The sequence below is a fragment of the Ursus americanus genome, chromosome 6 (assembly GCF_024610735.1).
Source record: "Ursus americanus isolate L20-20 chromosome 6, mUrsAme1.1.p, whole genome shotgun sequence".
NCBI classification, from domain to species: domain Eukaryota; kingdom Metazoa; phylum Chordata; class Mammalia; order Carnivora; family Ursidae; genus Ursus; species Ursus americanus.
Genome location: NC_142132.1, coordinates 8,324,056 through 8,350,164, shown reverse-complemented (window position 1 = coordinate 8,350,164; position 26,109 = coordinate 8,324,056). Strand labels below are relative to the sequence as shown.

Below are 26,109 nucleotides of genomic sequence, written 5' to 3'. Positions count from 1 at the left end.
GAAGGTGCCCAGGCATCCGTCCCTTTTCTCAGACAGACGTCCTTGACTCAGCCTGTCTTGGACACACAGAGGGGAGGGCTGGAGGGGCGGGGGAGCGGCAAGAAGCCAATCACCCTGCACCTGAGCCTTCAGGGCCGGTTCTCTCTCTCGGTGCGAGAGCGTGTGTGTGCGCATCAGCGGGGATTTCTGTGATAGAAGCAGCCAGATTCCAGAGAGGGAGAGGAGAGGCGAAGAGGGGGAAGAACCGGAGGGGCGGAGAAAATTGGGGGTGGGCGAGACAGACGGAGAGAACAGCAGTGGGAGAGAGGGAAGAGAAGCGCAGCCAGGAGGGAGAGGCAGAGGGAGCGGGCGGGAGAGAGCGAGAAAGTGGAGGGGAAAGCAGAAAGGGAGAGCGAGCAGGGAGAGGGCAGGACGAGAGAGCCGGGAGCCGGCGGCGGGCGCGCGCGGCGGCGGCGGCGGCAGACCGCGGGTAGAGGGATGGGGTGAGGGCGGCGGGCGGGCGCCGGGCAGCCAGCTCCGGGGCGCGGGCGCGGGGGCTCATGGCGGCGGGGGCCGGGGGGGCGCGGGGCGGCGGCGGCGCGGGGCTGAGCGGCGGCGGGGGCGCCATGGCGGCGCGGGGTGGCGGGCCCTGAGCGCCGCGGCGGGCGCGCACCATGAACTCGTGGGACGCGGGCCTGGCGGGGCTGCTGGTGGGCACGATGGGCGTCTCGCTGCTGTCCAACGCGCTGGTGCTGCTGTGCCTGCTGCACAGCGCCGACATCCGCCGCCAGGCGCCGGCGCTCTTCACCCTCAACCTCACGTGCGGCAACCTGCTGTGCACCGTGCTCAACATGCCACTCACGCTGGCCGGCGTCGTGGCGCAGCGGCAGCCCGCCGGGGACCGCCTGTGCCGCCTGGCCGCCTTCCTTGACACCTTCCTGGCCACCAACTCCATGCTCAGCATGGCCGCGCTCAGCATCGACCGCTGGGTGGCCGTGGTCTTCCCGCTGAGCTACCGCGCCAAGATGCGCCTCCGCGACGCCGCGCTCATGGTGGCCTACACGTGGTTGCACGCGCTCGCCTTCCCCGCCGCCGCGCTCGCCCTGTCCTGGCTCGGCTTCCACCAGCTGTACGCGTCGTGCACGCTGTGCAGCCGGCGGCCCGACGAGCGCCTGCGCTTCGCCGTCTTCACGGGCGCCTTCCACGCGCTCAGCTTCCTGCTGTCCTTCGTCGTGCTCTGCTGCACGTACCTCAAGGTGCTCAAGGTGGCTCGCTTCCACTGCAAGCGCATCGACGTGATCACCATGCAGACGCTCGTGCTGCTCGTGGACATCCACCCCAGGTGAGGGAGGGGGCGGGGAGGACTTGGGCGGGGGGTGCCGCGGGAGGGGGACTCGGTTCCAGGAGGGCTCTTGGGGAGGAAGGTGGCCCCAGCGTGCGGCCTCGGGCAGGCCCCTTTGCCACGCACGGAGCCTCCATTCTTTCTTTGGAAAACACAGGTGGGGGGGAGGGACCAGTGCTGCCGGTCTTGAGACAGGTGCCTAGAGCATCCACAAAGCAGGGCCGCCAAAAACGTGGGTGAAACGGTCTGTACGTTTTTTGAAGCCTCGGGGTAGAAAGGAGAGTCCGAACTTTGTTGGACTTCCGATACTTCTTTGATGTGTTTGTCGATTTCCCTTTAAACAGCAGGCGAGAAGGCAGTGATCTCTGTTCAGTGCTTGAGTCCTTTAAAAGGTTCTAATCAGGCCCTGAGAGTGTGGCTTAGATGCTTGGGGAGCCCGTGGAGAGCTCTTCAAGTGGGAACGTCCAGCTCTTCTGGGTCTTTCCTTTCTCTGTGTCTGGCGATGCCTCTGTCTCCTGATCCTGTGTGTGTGTGAGTCCTCGGGCTGCACCCTCCTCTGGAGATCCTTAAACGAGCATCTGAAGGGCTCTGAGGGAACTGGAGGGGTCTCTTCCTGCTCTTCCCAAACGGCACTGCCCTGCGTCTCCCAGACTCGGAGGCCGGAGGCCCCTGCAGAGGGAGAGTGTCACCCACAAGGCTCCTGGGAAAAACCTGCCCACACCACCTCCACCCTCATCTGGCCACTGTCTCAGAAGGCAGGTTGGGGTGGGCATTTCAGGTGCGGCTACTCCCTAGGAACTCCTGCCATCCCCTGGAGCATCTCGGGGAAGGAAGGAGGAAACTCTTAGCTGAGGTGTCCTGAGCTCACCTTGGCTTTCCTTATGAGATTAGGAACCCAAGGGGGGAAAGAGCTGGAGGTGTCTCTGAGGACTCTGCCATTTTATATTTCATCATTCCAGGGAAGAGCCGGTTTCCCCTCTGTCACCCAGGACCCTGAATCCGGGGGCTTTGGCTTCCAGATGGCGCAGAAAGTGAGGTAGACAGAGAGCTCCTAAGGGGGGGCAGTGAGGGAGCTGGGTCCTTAGGGTGTGAATGCCCCTCCCCACCCAAGGAGAAGTAAGCTCAAGGCTGAGGGGGACAGACCGGAGGTGTCAGTCTGAGCAAAGTTTCCTTCAATGTGCGTTGTTTCTGCCCATGAGCAATAGAAAGAAGAGCCCTTAAACTTCACTGTGTCTGCACATTGCAATGGCATGCACGTGTGTGTTCATCGTTTCACTTCGGAATGGCCCTTCCTCATTCCCTGCCGGGCCAAAGCTTCCAGCCACAGAGGCTTCCCCATGTACGGTATTTACATGTGCATGACCGATAGCACAGAGACACCGGGCCTCTGAACCCATGTGTGTGAATGTGTGAGCTGCATGCATTGCATATGCTCGTGTGTAAACTGCACGTCTAACAGACGGGTCGCCGCACGTGCACACGTCGCAGGTGACATGCACGCACACTGACCACAAAGAGCCCGGGCTGACTCACTGCACGTGTCTGTTCACGGTTCAGTGTCGCTTACGGAAATGTACGGCAGCCACAACTGCAGAGCTACTCCCCTTCCCGTCTCCCGGGCGTGAGGCTCTCACTTTACACGGTGCATCCCTAGGACTTGACTGGGGCTCTTTTAGAAGCTGAGGGAGTGTTGAACAACCGGGACTAGAACGATTCCTACTGCGGGCCCTCCCACCACGAGTCTAAGCAGAGAAGGCGTTGAGCCAGGAAAGGAATCCGTCCTTATTCAGACCGGTGTAAATCCCATCCCTGCTGTCCTTCCCCGTTCCAGAACTGGAGGGGCCATGGCTCCTTTTTAGCCCATTTAGGATATAGGGCCGTTTCCACTCTTGCAAATCTGTCACTGACTCCAGGCTAGCATGCTCCCTCTTTTCCCCTCTGGGGGAAGCTTGACCTCTTTGAAGCCCCGGGCTGCTCTCGGGAGCCCTGATTCCCAGTGTCATGAGGCCCTGGCTGGGGAGAGGAAGGGCTTCTGGGGCAGCGGTGGCCCTCAGCCAGTTCAGACAGGCCCCACTGGCCGAGCGCCGGCCTGAGGTTATAGCGTAGCAGGCACATGTGACAGCACTGTCCCTTCAGGGAACCCCACCTGCCTTCTGTGCGGAGACAGGTCCCCAGAGCGAGAGGGTGGGTGATGGCCACACAGGAGGGCACCAGCTTCCTCACAGCTGATCCACAGCCTTCTTTCCCGGCAGCTCCAAACTCTTCCTCTCCACAAATGAGAAACTGCAGAGCTAGCTCGGTCTGACGGAGAAGGCTGCCCCTCGAACCTCCAAGCCCTAGGCACGAAGGCTCCAGAAAGATCAGCCAAGCCTCCTGGGCTGGTTTGGTGCTGACAGCCAAGGGAACTGGGGGATCAGCAGAAGCCAGGCGTCCTTATCGGGACAGCCAGGGCAGCAGGTGGAGTCTTCGCTTGCTGGAAGTTTCCTTAACAGCCACCACACTAATGGCCTCCTGGGACTTAATTAGAAGGGGCCCGTTTGGAGTTCCCTGAGGCCCAAGGTGACGTTTGTCAGAAAGCTCCCTGGTGGGGCCTGCTTTTCCCACAGAGTGCTTAACGCCGCCGTGAGTGGCAGGCTGGGCTCCTCTGTTTCAACACTGCCAAAAGATCAGGGGCCCTCTGTTTTAAACTAAATCTGTCCTGAGAGACATTCCCCACATTCCGTCTTCCTGTGGTGGTTTTGCAAGTTGTGACATTGGTAAAGCAATTAGGAATTCCTAATATTTATTACCCACCTGGTCCTCCAATTGCTCTGTTTGCTTGGTTCTGTTCTCCCAAACCACAGCTCCGGACGAGTGGGGAGGGGGGTCCTCTCTCTGGTGTTGTCGGTGGCGTGGGCTTTCACCTGACGTGGGGCAAAGGTAGGGTGCCGGGGCATCCCTGCTCCCCCAGTCCAGCTGAGGGCCGCCGCTCGCCAGGACGGGTCAGTGACCTCACAGTTGGTGAAGCGCACTCATCTTTGTGACCAGGGTCTGCGGAGGATTGGCTAAGGGGCTGGCCCTGGAGGGCGTCCAAGCTGTGGCATAGGAGATGGAAGGGCCCATGGAGGTAAACCTCACTGTGCCACTGGTTTTACAAGTGAGGAAACTGGGAGACCCAGGGAAGGAGGGCAGGGCACTTGCCTAATTTAACAGATCGAGAATGTGGCTCAAGCCAAAACTTGTGCCCAGTTCTGCCCCTAAGATTTCTAGGTGGGACAAAAGTGCAAATAGAGGCTCACAAACCATCTATATAAATATTTAGAAGTTCTAAATTAAACTTACAAACTGTTAAATGAAATATGTTCTATCCTCCTACCTTGACAAGTATACATTTATAACCCTCTGCAGGGCTGGGTTCAAATTTAGAATTCTCGGGCTCCTTGGAGTTCAGCCTCGTCCATGGTGGGGAGAGCTGACAGCTCAGCTCCAAGCACACGGCCCCGGCCTCTCCTCCCCACCCCTGGCTCTACCCAGCACCGCGAGGAGCCTCCACCCCTCAAACCCTAAGCCGAGCATACCTGCGGCATTTTCCACCCTCTCGGCTATGGGCCTGGGGAGGGTGCCTGCTCACATTCTGCAAGCAGGAACGGGGCATCTGGGCAGGGAATCCTGGGTTCCAGGTACTTGGAGCTTGATCCAGAGTGGATGATGTGGGCTCTGGGTGGGCACATGAAGTCTTGATTTCTTGGGGGGAGGGGCGTGGTCCCCTCACTATCCAGGACCCAGGACAGGGCCCCCTCTTCTGAGATCTGAGGACAGGACTTTTCACACTAGCGTCCTGACCCCAGACCCAAGGTCTGCTCCATCACCGGTCAGCCTGTTCCCTGGCCTTTTGTTTTGTTCTTTTAAAAGCCAGCAAACAATCTGGATTGCCCTGGGAGTACTTGGAGCATGCGCTCAGGACCGACTGCGGTCATCTGGGGACCATTCAGGGCCAGACCATTGTGTTGGGCATGGCGGTGTCTGGGACTGGAAGATTTTGGCTGTGATTGCCTCGTTTATTCACTTCAGATATTCCTGGCCTTCTCTGTTCATTCCGCCATTTATTGATGCCTACTGGGGAACATCTCTCTGGCCGCACATGTCACGATGCCAGAAAGCCCATCTCTTTGTCACAAAGAAGCGGTGGGAAGCCCCACACTGATCCACTCACTTGTACTCTGGGAGAAGATTGCTGGACAGAGAGATTTGGGGCCTCTCACCCTCTGCACTGCAGAGTCAGCGTACAAGTCTGAAGACTCCAGCTGCTACCGCTGTGCCCAGAACAATCCGGAGAATGCATTCATGTGGCTAGACGCAGCTTGCTTATTGCTCTGTGATCCTATGGAGAGGAGTAGGATCTGGGGGAAACACCCCAGATCTTGGAGTCAGGAGTCCCGGTTCTGTCCTGAACTCATTGTGCCACCCTGGGCATGGCATAAACCCCACTGGCCCTCTGTGCCCTCATCTGCAAATAAATAAAACAACAGCTCACAGGGCTACCAGATTTCAAGGAGCTCAGTTTTGCAAAGCTATGGTGGGGAACAAAAATGAGAGCGAGTGCAGAGTGCTTTTATTCTGTTGTTCTGGGCACAGGCGAGATGCTCTCATACTGTGCTTCCCAATAACGATAAACAAGGGGGGTGCCCTGCTGCCTTGTCCTCCTTCTCCTGCCATCTCCCTGCCTTACCTCTAAACTGGGGGAGCTCTGGGCAGGGAGGATGGACCCGTCCTCTCGCAGGAGTTCGGGGAAGCAGCCGTGTGTTTCCTGACCAGGAACACCAGACCGGGAGTCAGTAACTGGGTGTTGACTCTGCCAGCATCTCACTCTCTGGGGCCGGGGCGGGGCACGTTCCTCTCTTCTCTGAGCCTCGTTTTCTCCATCTGTGAGCTGGGTTGGGTGGATGAGGGCGTTTCCCATACTACACATGACCGTGTGACCGTGGGGTCCAGCCAGTCTGTCCCAGAGCAGAGACATGACTAAGCCCATGTGGTTGCTAACCCAGACACGGCATCCGCCTCAGACACCTGCAGCAATACCAGGGGCTGTTAAGACAGTATCCACTGGGTTCCTGGAGGCCAGAGAGGGTCACAGAGCCAGCACGAGAGTCAAGATTCAGCTCCGACCTCCTCCGGCATAGCCCCTGGTTACAGCCGTTTCTGACTCTCTGTCTCTCTCTCTGTCATAATTGCCTAGGGCAGAGAGAAAACTTGTGTAGTGGGGGGGGGGGAGCCCTGTGGTTTTGGAGTTCAAGATAGTACTGGAACGTGGTAATCGTTCAATAAACATGTTGAATGGATAATAATCGTGGTTAGCATTTACTGAGTGCTTACTGAGTCAGGCGCTGTCCTAGGTACTTTTTGGATGTTAATCTCACTAAGACCCTAGGAGATACGTACTCTTAGAATTGTCATTTTAGAGATGAGGACGCTGATGAACAGAGTGGTTGTGTAACTTGCCTAGAGCCACACAGCAATTAAGTGGTGAAGCCTGGATTTGAACCCAGACAGCGGGCTCTGGGGCCACACGCTTACTACCACACTATTAACGAGAAAGGGCTCCAGGCTAGTGGAAGCTTTCACGGCCTTGCTTTGTCCAATCGGCTCAAGATTTTTAAGGCTCATTTAAAAAAACCGGTGTCAGAACAGGTTTCTACCATCATCTCTTTTGAGGAGGTCACTTAAAAAAATGATCGAGACTTAATTTTCTAAGACGTCTTTTTAAGGGTTCATCACTTCATACCACATGGACTTGATTGGGTGTTTTCTGGATGTCAGATATCGAGCTTTGAACTGCGGACACCCACAGAAATACTGTGTCTGCAGAGTGCTTGCCATTTAATGTTTCCTGTTGTATGAAGCTTTGCAAGAACAGAGAGAATTATTCCCCATAGATTTTTACAGTGCACAGCAGTGACGTTGATCATTCCAGCCTGTACAGTGTCCATTTTATTCCTTTAGGGTCACTGAAATATGCCTGTTTATCCTTCCGAAGCTTTTACCGATAGCTGCTTTTAAGTATTCCTCACGTCGTTAAGGAAGGACTATCTGGTGCGGTGGGGAGAGGGGAGACAACTAGGTCCTCAGCTCGCAGCAGTGAGTGCAGTCCCTCCTGGGGGTGTCGGAGGACGCTCCTCACTCCTCAAGAGCTTGCTAGCTAGCTGATGAGTCATTTCTGTCCCTGATAAATGGTAGCTCTAGTTATAGCCATTATGAAATTCCCCTTGGATAAATGAGGAGCAGGATTCAGAGAGACTGAGTGACTTCCCCAAGGCCACACAGCAATGAGGGCAGAGCTGGGCCTAGGACACCTAACTCAGAACTCCTTCATTCATTGGGGTTATTCTGAAGCATCCAGAAATGGACCATATCGTCAGGATCACAGATGGGAGGAGGGCCCAGCCCCAGTGCCACCATCGGTTTCTTTGGGGTACCCTTGATGTGGTGCTCATTTTAGGGGATGCCTAGCATGCCCTACTCCTCTCATGGGGTGAGTGTACCATGATGGCTCAGGACACCCAGCTCGTGTCCCAAATCTCCACCATTTCTCAAGTCAATTACATGAATGTTTGGGGGAAATATTTCAATGCTAAAACAAATGGGCCTGTGTTATAGAGAATATACCAAACTTACTGTGCCCTAGGGTGACCACTGTCCTGGTTTGCCGAGTACTGACGGGGCTCTCTGAGGACACAGGAGTTTGAGTTTTGAAACCAGGACAGTCTTGGGCAGACAAAAATGAATCAATTACTTCATGGTACCCAGACCTCCCAGGTGGGGACCTGTGACTTCTCTCCGCGCCCACCCATATCACGCACATGTTACAAGAGCCAGAGGACGTTCGTAGAAGACTGCAGAGACCCGAGTATAAATGAGGAGCTAGGAGATTAAGACTGACTCTTGCTCTGTGACCTCAGGCAAAGTCCCCCAGTCCTCCTGCCCCGTCGGCTGTGTTCTTCAGATTTTCTGGATAAGATGACGCCCTGGTGCATCCCAAGGGGCTTGTGAAGATCCCTACTAGTTGGGAGATGACACTCAAGCTTCCAGAGTCAGATGACCTGGGTTCAGATCCTGCCATCACCTGGGGCAACCGACTGTCCTCGTTTGCTCTCGATGGAGGGGGGGGTTTCCAGTCCAGTCTCCAGGCGAGACTTTCCAGGACAGCCCTGATTACCCAGGACAAGCTGGTCATCCTAGCACCACTACTCACCAGCTGTGTGATCTTGAGCAACTTACTAAACCCCTCTGGGCCTCATCTGCTTATCTGAAAAAAAAAAAAAAGATTATAGTTGTATCAATCCTCAATGTATAGCGATGTGAGCATCAAATAAACTGAGGCTCAGGAACCTCCATCAAAGTGTCTAAAATGCAACGGGTTAAAGCCTCGAGAAATGTGGATTGTTACTAATATTAGTTATTAGAAATTAATTAGTAATGTGATTTGATAGCAATCCTTTTCCAGCCAGTGTGAAACCTGTTCGTACCAAACCAAACTCCAGTTCCCAACTCTACATTCCCAGGCAAGGGGAAAAAGTCCTGCAAGAATTTCAGGGGCCTTCAATCCAATCTAACGTGGAATCGTCCATCTGTGATCGGAAATACGGTGAAGAAGAGTTTTGATTCAGTGTTTGTGGAAGGAAGGGGAGGCCGCCCTGGCATTCATGCTGCGTGTGAACCTGGCTCATGCACGTTCTCTCTGCTCCTTGCTTTCCCTGAACAGACTGGCCTAATTCTGGGGCCAGGGCTCTATAGTCAGGGCCTACTTTGGCCAGGTTATCTCCACTTCCTGGGCAACTCTGTCTAAGGTCTTCCTCCTTGTTCATTTTGGAATGACGTGATTTATTTTATTTTTTTAATTATGATGTTAGTCACCACACAATACATCATTAGCTTTTGATGTAGTGTTCCATGATTCCTCGTTTGCATATGACACCCATGGCTCCATGCAATACGTGCCCTCCTTAATACCCTTCACCAGGCTGCCCATCCCCCCACCCCTCTCCCCTCCAAAACCCTCAGTTTGTTTCCCCGGGGTCCATAGTCTCTCATGGTTCATCTCTACCTCTGTTCCCCCCCCCTTCATTTTTCTCTTCCTTCTCCTACCCATCTCTCTGCTGTTCCTTATGTTCCACAAATAAGTGAGACCATATGATAATTGTCTTTCTCTGCTTGACTCACTTCACTTAGCATAATCTCCTCCAGTTCCATCCATGTTGATGCAAATGTTGGGTAATTTTCCTTTCTGATGGCTGAGTAATATTCCATTGTGTATATGGACCACATCTTCTTAATCCAGTCATCTGTTGAAGGGCATTTCGGCTCCTTCCACGGTTTGGCTATTGTGGACACTGCTGTTATGAACATTGGGGTGCATATGGCCCTTCTTTTCACTACATCTGTATCTTTGGGGTAAATACCCAGCAGTGCAATTGCTGGGACATAGGGTAGCTCTAAAAATAAACAGTAGATGGGGCACCTGGGTGGCTCAGTCAGTTAAGGGTCTGCCTTTGGTTCAGGTCATGATCTCAGGGTCCTGGGATCAAGCCCCACATCAGGCTCCCTGTTCAGTGGGGAGTCTGCTTCTCCCTCTCCCTCTGACCTTCCCCCCAACTCATGCTCACTCTCTTTCTCTCAAATAAATAATTAAAATCTTTAAAAAAAAATAAATATGTGGGCAGAACAACTGCCCACATGGAATCCCATGGGACGGAGCATGTAAGACCTAACGGCCGGATGGCTCTTCGCGTTCTCTGACGGTGGTGACAGACAGCTCACTGGTGCTCATGAATCACTCTGTGGCTGCAGGAAGTGGGCGGCACAAACCACATCTCTCCGTTGGCACGAGATGTCAGTTCTCGAAAGTCCCTGGGGCCAGGGGAGTCACGACCAGGGTGTGGTTAGAAGCCTAGGCAGCAAGCTCCTGATTCCATCCTCGAAGCTGTGTCCCTGATTTCTCAGAGACCTGACAGTCTCTTAGCTTCACTGAGCTTGGTCCCTGAAGGAACCCAGTGACTTCTCCCTGTGACCCCCTAAGGTAGGGCCTATAGCTCCAGGCAGGGCTGAGGCTTTGGGATGGAAGACCCGGGACTGAAGGCGTGGAGGAAAGGAAGAGTCCAGGTCAGCCCAGGTAGAAAGGACCAGCTTTGAGAAACACGGACAAGGGTTCCAGTCCTGTCTCCATTGACCAGCTGAGCAAACTGTTTGGCTTCACTGAGCTCGTACTCTTCACGGTAACACAGGGCAGGCGAAACCCACGTGGAAGGTGGAACACACCTGGCAGGATGAATATTGGTAAAGACAAGCATCACAGATAGCACTCAGAGAATGTAGACTCTGGCGCTGGCATATAGCAAGTGGTCGGTGAATTTCATGGGCAGTAATAATGCAAATTTATACTTATTTGCACTTGGGCACTGTGCTAACGGCTTTATCTGCTTTATGTATTGAACTCATCTCGTGCATCTGTGTGCTTTTTGCATTTAATTCTCGAAAGAGCCCTTGGTGGCATTTTATTATACTACTATGCACATTTCACAGATGATGACCCTGAGGCTTAGCGATGCCATGCGTGTCCAAGGTCACATGCTGATGGCTGGGACTTGACCTCAGGTCTCTCTGGCCCCTCCCTGAGTCCCTGCACTCAAGGCCCGGCCTGTGTTCATTCATAACAAGTCATCCTCCCGTCTCTCGCGCAGCGTGCGGGAGCGCTGTCTGGAGGAGCAGAAGAGGAGACGGCAGCGGGCCACCAAGAAGATCAGCACCTTCATAGGGACCTTCCTCGTGTGCTTCGCGCCCTACGTGATCACCAGGTGAGCCTCACTGGCGGGACCGGGGCTTTAGGGGACAAAGCAGGGCCCGCATGACCTGGAGCAGTCACCGGCCTCTCTCGGACACATGTTTCCAGACGGTGTGCTGGGGGTGACCGTGAACTGGACAGGTTTGGTGAGAAGGAGGATGCCTGCTTTTTCTCTTCAGCCTTCAGAACCAGAAGGAATGGGAAAGACTCCCAAATCACATCGTCTAACCCTGCAGCCTCGGCCCCAGCCCTAAGTGGCCTGAAGGGAAAGGAAAGGGGAACAATGGACAGAGGAAACACCCTGCTCTCGTTGGGCTCCTATTGCCCACGGAGCACGGTGTGGCCCCGTCCCCCGGGCGTCCTCCGCCTGGACACCCTGGTCGACAGCGGGCACCACATGCCATCGGCACAGGGCGCAGGGATCCTGCTCCGTGCCCAGCCGGGTAGGCCTGTCTGTCCCGCCGCTCTGGGGACCTCCCGCTGTTCGTGCAGGCGCTGTGAGCCGGCCACCTTTGTTCCCATCTGCAGCCCCCCCACCCACCCCGTGCTCCGAGGCGCAGCTCGCTGGCCGTGGGGCTGTGCGTTCCCAAAGCCAACCTGCTCTAGCTGCAGGATTTCTCTCATGCTGTAGCCAGGCAAAAATTACCATCCCATCAGTTTTGCACACTGGATGGGAAAAAAAACCCACAACTCTGTATCCGGCCGGGCTTAGCTGTTTGGGAAGTTGATAATGAAAGGGGACGTTGTGATGTTTAATTAGGAAGTGGATGTTGAGCCTGGGAAGTAGGATTTGTGCAGGGTGTGTGTGTGTCTGTGTGTGTGTGTGTGTGTGAGAGAGAGAGAGAGAGAGAGAGAGAGAGAGAAATTGAAGAGGACACAGCCCAGTATCCCAGCGTCCCACGCCATGCGCTGTCCTCGGCTGGCAGGGGGAAGGGACCCCCTGCCTTGCTGTCCCCCGGGGCGGGCTTGCATGCTCTGGGGAGGAGGAACCCACCGTAGCCAGGCCTCCCGGTTCCTCCCGTGCATCCCTATGCTGAGCTGACATCTGGTTCCCTGGAGAAATCCCCACTTTCTTCAGCCCCTCCTCCTAGGGGCCCTGCTCGCCCAGGGCAGCCCCTGGCTTTACTCCTCTTGGAGAGTCTTCCATTGTCTTTTCACAGCCGCTTCCTCTGGGGGAAATCTTGCTTTGCACGTTGGACCTGGGACAGCCTGCAGGTCCCTGGATAGGTCTGACCTGGGCAGAGCAGAGCCATCAGTTCTTACTTCTAGAGCCGGTGACTAGACCTCCCCACTACTGACAATTTGAGTGGGATCCCCTTTGTGGTGGGGCTGCTCTGTGCATTGGAGGCTGTTAGCAGCCCTGTGTCTTCTACCCATGACTCGCCTCTACTTCCCTCCTGCTCCGCGTTCACGACTAGAAATGTCTTCAGACACTGCCCTGGGGATCAGCCTCCCCCTGGGTGAGAACCCGTGGTCTAGACACGCCACACCCAGCCAGGACGCCAGAGCTTGCATAGATCAGGTTTTCCAGCGGACATGAAGCCCAGGCAGAGGCAAGTGGGTTTCTGTTGCTGTCCCAGGGTAGGGCCCCAGGGTGGTGACCAGCATGGGCTCTGGAATGTGCCCACCTGGGTTCAAACCACAGCTGTACTTCTTCCTGCTGTGTGACCCTGGGCCAGCGGTATCACCTCTCTGAGCCTCCAGCCTCCCATCGAAGTGAGCAGTGCCTGCCTCTTTGGGCTGTTTTGAGGACTGAAGGGCTTTGAGCGTGGGGAGCGTGGGCAGCACAGGCCTGACGTGGATGACGTCTGTGGTTGGCACTCCCTCCCTCGTACTACGACTGGCTGGTGCGTGCAGTGAGGGGACTCAATCCAACCAGGAAGGAGGCAGTGGGAGGGGAGGGCAGGCAGACAGTTCTCCTCTTAGGTCCCACAGGAAAGGGGACCTGTGGGCTAATGACAGGAACTTGAACCCTCGGAGGAGAATAGGTAATGTGGTTCCAGCTCTAAACTATTGGATTTTTCTCTGGCTTAATCTCATTTCCCAACAAAATTTTCCTTTTTTTCTGATTATAGCTTGGTTCCTCTAATGGTGCCCAGAAAATAACGTTTCAGTAAAATTGATGGTAGATTCACAATGTAATATGTTCCCTCCAAATGGATTTGATGCATTTGGGGTTTTTAAAAATATTCGCAAAACCATTCATCTTTTATGGGGACGAATGGCAACTTAGCAAGGAGAAAAAGCTATGCCCGGAAAACCTCATACATCCAAATAGTCTGGCGAAGCCACCCCCACACTCACTACCACCAGCGACCAGCTCCTGGCTTGACTTTCTTTTTTGGGGGTGCTGGTAAATTTTAATTTTTTTTATTGAAGTATAAATGACATACGGTGTTATATTAGTTTCCGGTGTATAATTCAGTGATTCAACACTTCTGTGCATTACTTGGTGCTCATTGAGACAAGCGTACTCTTGACCCCTTCTTTCTATTTCACCCATCCCCCGCCCACCGCTCCCCTCTGGCGACCACCACTTTGTTCTCTGTATTTAAGAGTTGTTGTTTTTGTCTGTCTCTTTTTTTCTTTGTTTCTTTTTTGTTTCTTAAATTCCACATACGAGTGAAATCATATGGTATTTTTCTTTCTTTCCCTGACTTGTCTCACGTAGCATTATACGCTTTAGCTCCATCCATGTTGTTGCAAATGGCAAGATTCCGTTCTTTTTATGGCTGAGTAATATTCCACGGGGTGTGTGTGTGTGTGTGTGTGTGTGTGTGTGTGTATCACATCTTTTTTATCCATTCCTCAGTCAGTGGACACTTGGGTTGCTTCCATATCTTGACTATTATAAATAATGCTACTATGAAAAGAAGTGTTCATATATCTTTCCAAATTGGTATTATTTTCTTTGGGATATAGCCCCAGTAGTGCAATTACTGGATCATATGGTAATTCTATTTTTGATTTTTTGAGGCATTTCCACACTGTTTTCCACGGTGGCTGCCCCAATTCGCATCCCCACCAACAGTGCACGAGGGTTCCCGTTTCTCCACATCTTCGCCAACACTTGTTATTTCCCGTGGTATTGATTCTAGCCATTCTGACAGGTGTGAGGTGGTATCTCATCGTGGTTTTGATTTGCATTTCCCTGACGATGAGTGATGTTGAGCTTCTCATGTGTCTTTTGCCCATCTGTCTGTCTTCCTCGGAAAAATGCCTGTTCAAGGTCCTCTGCCCATCTTTTAATTGGATTATTTGTTCTTTCTGTGTTGAGTTGTGTAAGTTCTTTATACATGTTGAATATGAACCCTTTTTCGGATATGTCACTTACAAATATCTTCTCCCATTCCGTAGGTTGCCTTGTCACTTTGTTGATGGTTTCCTTTGCTGTGCAGAAGCTTTTTATTTTGGTGTAGTTCCAATAGTTTAATTTTGCTTTTGTTTCCCTTGCCTGAGGAGACAGATCTAGAAAAGTGTTTTTACGGCTGATGTCAGAGAAATTACTGCCTGTGTTTTCTTTTAGAAGTTTTATGGCTTCAGGTCTGACATTTAGGTCTGTAATCCATTTTGAGTTTATTTTTGTGGGCGGTGTAAGAAAGTGGTCCAGTTTCATTCTTCTGCATGTGGCCGTCCACTTTACCCAACACCCTGTATTGAAGAGACTCTCTTTCCCCCACTGCCACCAGCCCACCCAGCTCCTGTCTTGGCTTTCTTAGGTGAGCAAAGGAACCATCCTAAGCAAACCTCATAAAATATGCAGACATTCCCTCATTTCATTTCGGCACACATTTCTCCAGCACCTTCTCTGTGCAGAGCATAAAAAAGACCCTGCAGAAGGAGGTCCTGCCAGAGACCCCCTCTGTGGAGACACTGACCCCGTAGATATGGGCCTCTCACCCGGACAGAGCACTATATCATGTCATCTGATAGGGACAGGGTCCAATGGTTCTGAGGCCGGAGGGAGCTCTCCTGGCTGGAGCTTTCTGGACCAGCCTTGTGAAGTGGGTTTGGCTATGCTGGAGGGACGATCCAAGCAGAAGGGACAGCATGAGCCGGGTTTAGAGCCCTGCATGGTGTTTACCCATTACCCAAGTTTAGAGCACTTGAACATGGCCTGTCTGAATTGAGATGCTCTGTAGGTAGAAAACGCACACTGAGTTTCCATGGCTTAGCATGACCAAATATATATATTCAATATAATATATTAATAATATTAACAATATTGTATAATCAATAATCAATAATTACATATAATCAATTATTATCAATAATATAATCAGTAATACATATAAAATATGTATATGCACACACACTTTATATTGATTCCATCAAGAATAGTGATACCTTGGATTAAATAAACTATACAATTAAATTTAATTTCACCTGTATCTTTTCACACCTGTGGCTTGCCTTCTCTTCCTATTGGACAGCACTGGTCTGTAGTCAGAGAGTCTGGGGTATGAGGTGTGCTGATGCCCTTCCTCCCAGCACCCTCTTCCCTTGCCCTTTAGCTTCTCATATCACCGTCCTTCGCTGACCAGGAACCCCCGGGACCCCCAGTCCTGCTATGCTGCATGAGTGCTCAGGACACTCTGCCTCACTTGCTTCCCTGTCCAGGGTCCTGCTCCATATCAGAGTTTATCTGGGAGCATACATGGAGTGGCCAAGTCACTGTCTCCCTCCACCTCAGGTGCACCGAGGCAGGGGCTCTTGGACGGCTTGAATGGGGGGACATCAGGCCCCAACAAGGGTGGCAGGGAGGCAAGTTTGTGGCTGGCACATAGTTAGTCCCCATGAAATTATACCCCTCTTGGAACCACCTGTCCCATCCCCACACGACATGAGAAGAGGTTCTGATGAGGTGTGTAGTGTTTATGGTCACGGGAGGCCCCAGGCACACGCCCCGGGCATAGGCCAGCATGCTCTTCACATGGAGGGAGTTCTGTGGGCTCCAGGGGTCTCCTGGGTGTGGCCCGGGTCACATCAGAACCACACTTTCACAGCCACGGGGTCCACACTGCCAAACAGGGTGGGCTGGGGCAGGATTTGCTCTCATACTCACCCCCAGAGAACCTGCCCCAAACTCTCCCATCCTGCTTAGAGCCCGGCCAGGAACCACACACTGGGTGCAGGGAGCCCATCAGGTAACCAGGCACGGCGCTCAGCTCTGTCCGTTGCCACCAACACTGGAATGCCGGTCGCTTCTGGTGGTGACGGATTCTCCTGCTCTTCCCAGCCGGGTTTCCAAGTGTCCACTTGACCTCCCACCTCAGAAGGAGCTGAAGACAGACCCCACTCCCGAAGTGTAGTTGAGGATTTAACCTCTTGCAGGAAGTGATTCCTTGCGGAGAACCTAGAGCCGGGGGTATTGGAAGGGACGGTCCCTTCGTGGTCTCCCATCCAGGGAGCGCAAGCTGGTTGCGCCTTGCGGGCCAGCGGGTACCCACGGCTGGTGGCAGCTGAGCGCCTGCCGAGGGGCACCGTGAAGCCAGGCCGGGAGCGGTGGGAAAGGGCAGTGAGTGAACGCCTCCCCTGCCTGAGAAGACGAGGCGCAGGCTGTGTGGTTTGCAAACTTGGCTTCACATTAGCATTATCTGGAGAGCTTGAGCCCCCGAACCCCACGCAGACCTCACACTGGACCAGTTTAGTTAGCAGCCCCGGTGTGGCGCCTGGCATTGGTGGTTTCAAATCTCCCAGGGCATTCTAATCCTGAGTGGTGTTGAGAACCACAGGTCCAGTTCACACACTCACTCTCACACACATGCACACTCACACACACGCATGTACACACACACTTCACTGATGAGGAAACGAGCCTGGGTTGTAGGGACCATTGCATTGCCTAGACTCTCACACCAAGTCCATGGTGGAGCTGGGCCTCCAGCCTCAGTAGGCTGCCTACCAGCTCTTCAGACTCTCAGAAAGCTTGGTGGGTCTTCGCAGACCCCACCTCTCCCCTGCTTTCTCACGCACGTCTGTGGCTGTGGCATTAAAATGTCTGGCATGCAGATTGCTCCCTGACTCCCTTCCCCTGAACCCTCTTACCCACGGGGAGAGACAACCTTGTCAAATGACCACGTGGTATTGGGATTCTCCAGAGAAACAGACACGTAGGATAGCTACATAGGGAGATCGAGGGACAGATCGTAGGATAGCAGAGAGAGTGTGAGAAGTCCCCCAATCTACCCTCTGTAAGCCGGGAACTCTGGAAAGCTGGTGTGTGACTCAGTTTGAATCTGCAGGCCCAGCCACTGGGAGAGCTGATGGTCTAAGTCGTGGCCCAAGAGCTGGAGAAGCTGAGACCAGATATCCCAGCTCAATCAGTGAGGCAAGAAAAAAAAGGGGCGAATTCCTCTCTCCTCTGACTCCGGCTCTATTCACGTCTTCAACAGATCGGCTGAGGCCCACCCAGCTGGGAGGGCAACCTGCTTTACTGAGTCTGCTGATTCAACCGCTAAGCGCATTTGGAAACACCCCCACAGATTCACTGGAAGGTTTAATCTAGGCATCCGTGGCCAGTCAAGCTGACACGTGACACTAACCATCACACAGGTGCTCCTGGACTCAGGCCAGCCGGCCGCCCCTCAGCAGGCCTTGTGGAGAGCCACCCTGCCCTGGGACAGGCCGAAACTCTGGGAACAGGGCAGGGGTGGGCCCTGGAGAGTTCCCGAGCTCAGGGAGAAGGAGGTTACCTCCTTGGTCAAACAACACAAGCTCTCCTGGGGGCAGTAGGCAGCTGTGTCTCTCTGACCTGCCAGGTGCTTGGTTGATGAGGGTTCCAGTGACTTGAGCTCAGCGGCAGCGGGGCCCTAAAGTAGCAACCAGAATATGAGGCCAGTGGGGTCCCTGCCAGGGGTCAGGTCCCTGAGGTGTGTAGGGCTCCTGGGTTCATGAGGGTTAACAAGCCCCAGGAGGCAGCGTGTCGGGCAGAGGTGGGCTTGTGGGAGCTAAGAGTTACGTTCTGGGACCAGGTTAGCCGGACCTGACATGGCTGTGCCTTCCGGCCACTTTCATGTTATCCTCCTGCACCCTGCGCTGCTCCCAAGGGCTGGGCTGGGCAAGCCCTGTGAGCGACACCCTGCAGATGGGGGAACTGAGGCACAGAGAGGGAAGGAATTGCAAAGATCATTGTGCTCACGAGGCAAAGGTTGCTGGGCAGCCTGAGCCCGGTCTCGGCCAGCCACGGAGCGGCCCCGGCGACTCTCTGGGTACGGCACCAACTCTTTGCTCTCTGCCTCGCTCCCATGCACGGAAATGACGGTCAAAACCCCCGAGGCAGCAACTGGCTGACCATGTGGAATTCGGAGAGGAAAAGCTAAGAACCAGCTCTGACTCCAGAACGAATCCTGTTGAGCCCCACCTCTGTGCCCAGACCTGCGCCACCCTCCCTGCCTACGTCTCACCCTCATTTTGAGGTGAGGATACTGAGGCTAAGACAGGTTCTAGGCTCGCCCGATCCAGTCATTGACTCAGCTGGGGTTCCAGCTCCAGTCTGCCCGTGCAAGGCCCTCGTGCTGCACTGCTCTGCTTCTCCTCTGAGAACACAGGGGTTCCCGCCCTCCTTCCAGAAGGAAGTAGGAAGGTACTGTGTGCTGTGACCCACTCAGACGCAGAAAGATGCAGTTTGGGGGATGAGTGGGAGCCAGCTATCCAGGTGTCACCTAAACCCATCATTGAGCTGCCAGCTGGGAAGCTAGTATTTGCCCCCACTCTGCAGTGACTGTCTATCCACATGGTCTGTTTTCCACTTGCACCCATACAGCCTTACAGATGGGGACGTGTGCAAGAGGGCGGGTCCATGTCAGGACCGCCGTGGTGAATGCTGGGAGCTGGCAGAATTGGAATGCTGGAAAAGAGAAGGGGCTTCTGCTGTGACCTCTGCCACCTTTTTGAGTTGATCAGGAAAGATCTGGCTGGCTGGGGGGGGGGGTCCCCATCTATTCCCATCTCCCTGATAACTTTCTTAGATAGGAAGGCATCATTCTTGGGTCAAGAACCATTCAGGTCTTCAAATAGGTTCTCAAGCTCCCCTTCTTGGAGAACTCAAAGTCTTGATAGCCGCACCTGTCACCTATCATGGGATACCTGTAACGCACCTCGGGGTTACCAGTACGTACCTGATTGCACTTAGTACAGCTCTCCTGCAAGGTAAGTACTAGAATCCTTGTCTTACAGAGGTTCAGAGGTGAGATGAGTTACCTAAGGTCACAGGAGTAACAACTGGCAGGATTAAGGGTTAAAGGTCAGTGTCAAGCCTATTGGCAATAATTTAACCTTGCAGCCATGCTGTATCTCCAAAGCCTGGGGACCAGGCAACGGGAACTACAGAGACGCCCATCTACGGGGTAGAAGCCCATTCAAATTCCTACGCCCAAGCAGGTCCGGGTGAGCCCAGACACAGCACCCGACCCCTATGGGGAAAGGCAGGTAGAAGTGGTGGGTTTGCATGGGGTCACCTCTGACCACCTGGCTGACCGCAGCTTGGGTAGACCTGGAGTAGGGCCCAGAGGCCATCAGCTCGGGCAGCGGGAGCCATCCATAGACTTGGCTGGCACAGCGCGGGCCGTGCAGCAAATACCTTTCAGGACGACAGTTGCACCAACTGTCCCAACCAAAGAGCCACTTGGAAATCTCCACCTTCACTCTTAAGGGGAGTGGCTACCTTCTGACACACACTCCCGGTGGCTCCCAGGTCCTTAGAGCCCTGATGGGTCACATTTGGCTTTTTCCAAATGTTTGAGCAGGGTCTGAAGATCCACAACAGATCCTCAACCAAAAGCTCTAATTAAATTTTTCTGAATTCAAATTCACATGTCTAGAAGCATTAGTAAGGCTATTATCTCTGCAGCGACATATGCTTACGGATAATTACGGTTGTCCCAAATCACCAGAGTGCGGCTTTGAAGCATTAGTGGACCTGACAGCACATTGTTCTGGCTTTTCAAAGTCACGGAATTATGTAGATGGCAGAGGGGTTCAATAAGCAGGTGGTTGTCCAGTGTTAATATTCTTTTAATAAAATGTCTTCTAGTCTAATATCTCGTGAAAATGTAAAGTGTCAGCTTATTACTTACAGGTCTCCAAATACAGAAGCCAAGTTCTCCAGGAGTCTTGGGAAGACGTCAGGCTGGCTTCCCAAAGAATGTTCTGTGGCCCATGTCGCCTTTGGTGCACAGCGAGTGTGTGTGTGTGTGTGTGTGTGTGTGTGTGTGTGTGTACAGGGTGTGTGCACGGCAGCGGGGGGAGTAGAGAGGAAGGAGGTACTGAAGGTGTACAGAGAGGGCACTAATTTACTGCTTTACGTGCAAGAGTTGAAGGTACAGGCCTTTGTACCCTGGAACGGGGTCGAGGAGCTGGGAGGGGCATCCCGGCACCAGACAGGCACGTGCTCGCTGGTGCCCACAGCCCAGGCTTCAACTCCTGGTTTTTCCACATCCAGGCCGTGTGGCCTTGGCACGCCACCGTGCCATGGTTCCTCCTCTGGGCAGTAGAGGGGCCTCTGTCAGGGGCTTGAGACAATGTGAAGCGGCCGTCAAAGCCTTGAGCCCCGGGGGAGCTGGAAGGGGAGCTGGGTCCACAGCTGCTGCTATTACTGGTCCTGTCCTCCCCCCAGAATTTCGTTTCCTTGGAGATTCTCATTGTCGAGCAGAATGGAGACACTGGTCTCTCTGGAGGTTCAGAGAATGTCTTGGAGTTCTGGCAAAGGTACCCCCATCCTCCCTTCAGGCAGAACTGCCAGGCTGCCGGGTGGAGATGAGACCTGGGGGTGAAGGGTGAGGGGGCGGGGGCTTCTGGGCCTCATCAGCCCTCTGCGGTAACAGCTCGTGCAGGGACCTGCCAGTGACCCAGATCAGGGGCCTCCTGCCAAGACAGTGGAGCATGGCTCCCTGGAAGAATCCCCCCAGTGAATGCAGGGCAGAGGGGTGCAGAGGTGGGGCCAGGCACCGCGGACTGGCGGAGTGAGGCGCAGGGAGGGGGTCTGTGGGGATCTGCTGTGCGTCACCCTGAGTCAGAAGAATATCCATGCCTGGGCTCTGCTTCCTATGTGTGCACAGGCCCCATCCTGCGGCATTTCACACCTGCCCCCATCCTGGCAGCGCTCGGACACCCCCGGGTACTCGCAGCACATCCCTGAACCACCTGTGGCAGAATCACCTGGCGTGCTGGAAATGCAGCCTCCTGCCCCTCTTCCCCCTCCCCAGTCTGCCCTGCGGACCCAGAGTGTGGCCTCCCACGCTGGGGGATTTGAGCGGGGAGCTGTGTCAGGGCCGTCGGGGGCAGGCCCGTGTGCACTTGGAGCACAGAAGCATAAACATTTCCCGCCTCCCCCCCCCCCCCCCCCCCGAGCAGAGCCCGCTGGCAGAGGTTTTCCTGGTTTGTATCCCAGGCAGTAAAGGCATGGAGAGTCACTTTGGTGCTTAATGGAAGGTCAGGGATGGGCGGCAAGGAGCTCTGCTTCCTGCATGTCGAAGAAGAGGCAGTGTCCAATGCTTCTGCAAACCCTGGGCTCCACCTTGCCGCACACACAGCTCTGGGAACAGAGCGGGGCTTGGTACCCTGTTGTGTTATTATAGTCACAGACAGCCGGCCCTGCCTAACCGCCCCCTGCCGCCCCAGGGGCTTCCTCACTGGGTGTGTATTCGTCTCCCAGTGCTGTCGGAACAAGCTACCCCTGAGTGGCTTAAACAACAGAAGTGTGTTGTCTCAGTTCGGGAGGCTAGAAATCCAAGATCAAGGTGCTGGCAAGGTTGGCTCCTTCTGAGGCCGGGGATGAGGCAAAACTTGTTCCAGGGCCCTCCCCTGACTTCTGGTGTCTGCTGTCAGTCTTTGACATTCCTTGGCTTCTAGAAGCATCCCCCAGTCTCTCTACCTCCCTCTCCCTATGGCCTTCTCTCTGTGTGACTCTGTGGCCAAAGTACCCCCTTTATAGGGACACCGGTCATATTGGTTAGTGGCCTACCCAACTCCAGGCTGACCCCATCCTCACTGATTTCGTTTGCAACAACTCCACTTCCAAATAAGGTCCCACTCTGAAGTACTGAGGGTTAGGACTTCAACGTAGGGATTTCAGGGAGACAGTTCAACCCACAGCAGGTGATAGAACAAAGGGAAACGAAGTCCTGCTTTATGAACACCTGAGCCCAATAATCCCTAAACTCGGGGCTCTCAGGTCAGAGCCGTCCAGGGCAGGAGAGGGGAGTTCAATCATCCACCACATGCTTTTCCTTTTCACTAAAGAGAGAAGAGGCACAGCAGCAGGAACCTTCAGCACACAGTGACCTTGCCCTCACAGAGAATAAGACTGATCAGAACAGTAATGCCCCTTTCCTGGAGGGGAGGGGGCTCGGAGGGGCTGAGCGGAGCTAGATCTGGCATAACACGGGCTGGAGGGTTCCCTCTATACAGGGTCATCTGGAGGGGGCCGCCTGGTAGCCCTGCCCAGATCTAGAATGAGAAAGCAGCCGTCGTGGCAATGTGGAAATCCCGGCCCCTTCTCGGTCCCCTCGAACAAATGGGGACTTAGAACTGTCAGAGCTACGTTGGCGCAAAGCCGGTCACAGCAGGTGCACGGCGTGGGGCAGGGGCCACGTGCTCAGGAGGTGCAGGGAGTGGGTCTGCCGGTCACATGCGAGCATGGGAGGGGGTGGTGCCCCACCAGAGCCGCGTCCAGGCCTGTGCTCATCCAGCACATCTCTTTGCCTGGAGGCCCTGATGAAGGCCACTTACTGGCTTTTCAGAGCAGGAGTCATTGAGTGTGCTGTGGTCAGGGGCAAGTGACAACGTTCCGGGCAGCGCGGAACCGTGGAGAAGGGGTTCTCGGGCTGGGAGAGATGGAGAGCTCATCTTGTCCCGTCTGCGGTGCTGGATCTGAGTCCCTTTAGTCAGCACTCGGGCTGCAGGTGGTGGAACCGGGTTTCCACGTAGGAGCCGCTGGCTCTCTGAGCCTGGATTTCCAGGTCTGTGAAATGGGAATGATGCCCGCGCTACAGGATAATTGTAAGAGGAGAGACTGTGCACATCAAGTACTTTGCCCAAAGGAGACACGCAACGGGGAATTATCGTTACTGAACCCGGCAGAGAATTGAGACTTTACATAAAATCTCTGAGAATCAAATGAAATAGATTTTATCTCTTAATTATCTAGCGGTGAAATCTTACATGGTCCCGAATCACTTTATTAAACTGTGAAATCTACAGAACGTGCAAATAATGATGTTGATCTTGCTGGATGGTTTAATGATATTTGGCTCTTTTAATAAGTCCTCTCGGGAGAGCCAAGAACGCTAAGACTGAATTTAGTGACACAGAGGAGAGCAGACGTTTTGGAAAAGCCGTTCGGCATCACATAGCAACAATGTGTTGGCATTCAGCTATTTCGTTGTTATTATCAGGTGTGAATTCTAAATTCAGAGTTTTTGTCCCCTTAAAGTCATCACTTCCCAAAATAGGTTTCTTAAAAGTGCAGCTTTCCTAAATGCTAACAGCTCCATTCCTCATTCAGGCTAACAAGGACATGAGCAGAAATGAGGCCACATTCTCCCACGAGGTCAGAGGGCAAGGGTAGCCCATGGTTCTCGAAACAGGAAGCCAAATGGGAGGGTTTCAGAATGGGTTCATTAAGGGTCTGTTCAAAAAGGGACATTTGGGTGGCTCAGTAAATTAAGTGTCTGTCTCTGGCTCCTGTCATGATCCCGGGGTCCTGGGATCGAGTCCTGCGTCAGGCTCCTTGCTCAGTGGGGAGTCTGCTTCTCCCTCTGTCTGCTGCTCCCCCTGCTTGTGCGCTCTCTTTCTCACTCTCTCTGGCAAATAAAGAAATAAAATATTTTATAAAGTGGGGAGGCATGGCAATGGAGGTTTGAACCCTACCAGCTTTCTCCTCCTTCCCTTCATAAGCTTGTCCTCACAACCTCGGCCCAAAGAGAGTCAGGGAAAGCATTCAGGTTGGCCACGCAGAGTGACCACCCGAGCTCAGTCCTTTCTGGGGCCTCACCTGGGCAGCCCACCACACTGAGGACCACGGCTGCCTGCCATCCTGCAGACAGCCCTGCCCCAGGGGAAGACAGGTGCCAGATCCCAGTTAGACAGCAGGTGCCGGACCTTCCTCTCTCACTCCCTGCTGTGTGATGCTGGGCAACCCCTTCTCCTCTCTGGGCCTCCGTTTCCTCATTTGGCAGTGGGCAGGGAGAGGGTAACTCAGGATCTCCAAGCTGTGGCCTTTTCTACCTTATATCCATGCTGGATGAGGTCCAAATATGGTCACCGGTGCTGGACACTCTTGAGAAAGAGTAAGAGGCTTGATTTGGGCGGGGGGGGGAATTCCATTGACACAGAGGAAGGCCTTCACTTCCTCACAGCCTGGTGTTAGCCCCACTGAATGGAGCTGTTCGATGGGCACTGGGGGACTTTCAGAAAAATGCCCCTTTGAGACATGGGCTGTATCTCCCACGTATCATGAGGGCACTCGAGGGGACCCTGGCTGCTGTTGTGGCCAAGGGCCACCAGAATTGCAACCCTGGGAAGAGGCCTTTGTCACCTGCGGCTTCTTCCTGATGCAGGACGTACTCTGAGCTTTGCAGAACGGTTGCAAAATTAATCTCAGCCCTCCCTCCCAGGCAGCCTTCTTAGGAGGGCAGAGCTGGATTTGACGCAAAGAATCAGTCTCTTCTAGTCGTAGAGATGATCTTATTCAACCTCCTCCTTTTTCATATAAAACCTACAGGCCCGAGGAAGGGAAATGACTTGCCCAGGGTCACATAGCACGACAGCAGCAGAGCTGGAGCCAGCAGCCAGGCCACTCTTAGCCACTAGCCTATTTCTTAGGTAAGCCTGGGTTCCAGAGTCAGACAGACCTGGGTTCAAATCCTGCCTCTACAGTTTACTGGCCGTGTGACCTTAGGCAAATTACTCAACCTCCTTGGACCTCTATTGCCTCACGCGTGAATTGGAGACAGTCACATCTCGCCGGGTTCCACGGTCACACGTGTGAAGTGCGTTGTTACTCCAGGAGCTGGGGTGAACTGAGGGCCTGCTGCACCGTCCAGTCCTGCTGTTGCTGTAAGGTGCTGTCTAGGAGGCAGTCCCAGAGAAGCTGCGGCTTGGCCGGGGAGGGGGCTGGGCTCTGGGTAACGGGCTCCTGTGTCTCCGCAGGCTGGTGGAGCTGTCCTCCTCGGTGCCCATCGGCTCCCACTGGGGGGTGCTGTCCAAGTGCTTGGCCTACAGCAAGGCCGCGTCGGACCCCTTCGTGTACTCCTTACTGCGACACCAGTACCGCAAAAGCTGCAAAGAGATTCTGAACAGGATTCTGCACAGGCGCTCCCTCCGCTCCTCGGGCCTCATGGGCGACTCCCACAGCCAGAACATTCTGCCGGTCTCGGAGTGAAGGACGCCGCTCTTGCTGGACACCGAGGAATGGCACAGTTGGTGAGAAGCGGGGAGGGAGGGCTCGGGGTCCCGGGTGGACACCTCCAGCTGCCACCCACCTGGCCGGCCAGCCAGATTCCAGGACGGTTCCCTGGCTCGCAGGGGCTCTGAAGTCTGCTTCCCGGTTCCTTGAGGGCAGAGCTTGGACTGTCCCTCCTTTGCACCAAAGGACGACCGTGGTTATGCACTCTGGGCTTTTCTTTTGGAGAAGCCCCTTGGAGCTCCTGGACTCCCCAGATACTCCCCAGGAGTGACGCTGAGTCCAGTCATGATCAAGGACACACAGTGCTGGTGGCAGGTGGGGAAGCATGGCGTCCACCTGCTTCCTAGCCACTAGGCATTGGGATCCATGCTGAAGAATAGTGGTGGTCTCCAGGGGACATCAGTCATGCTGAAAGTGAGGTTGGCAGTGGCCATTCGGCCTTATGTCCAGCATGGCTACTCTTCTCCACATGGTAGTGGTGGCTGCTTTAACCCAAATATTATCCAGCTGGTACTCACTAAACTGTGCTCTGCTGGGACTCTTGGGACCCTGAGCCCAAGGGGAAAA

At 54.2% G+C, this 26,109-nt stretch overlaps 1 protein-coding gene across 1 annotated transcript; it reads left to right on the top strand.

Moving 5' to 3' along the window:
• The first annotated feature begins 648 nt into the window (after window positions 1-648).
• On the top strand, window positions 649-25,550 carry GPR26 (G protein-coupled receptor 26). The gene is made up of 3 exons (XM_045809341.2): window positions 649-1,321; window positions 11,035-11,148; window positions 25,287-25,550. The coding sequence occupies exons 1-3, from the start codon at window positions 654-656 to the stop codon at window positions 25,516-25,518; spliced, it is 1,014 nt and encodes a 337-aa protein (XP_045665297.1). The 5' UTR covers window positions 649-653; the 3' UTR covers window positions 25,519-25,550.
• The last annotated feature ends 559 nt before the right edge of the window (window positions 25,551-26,109 follow it).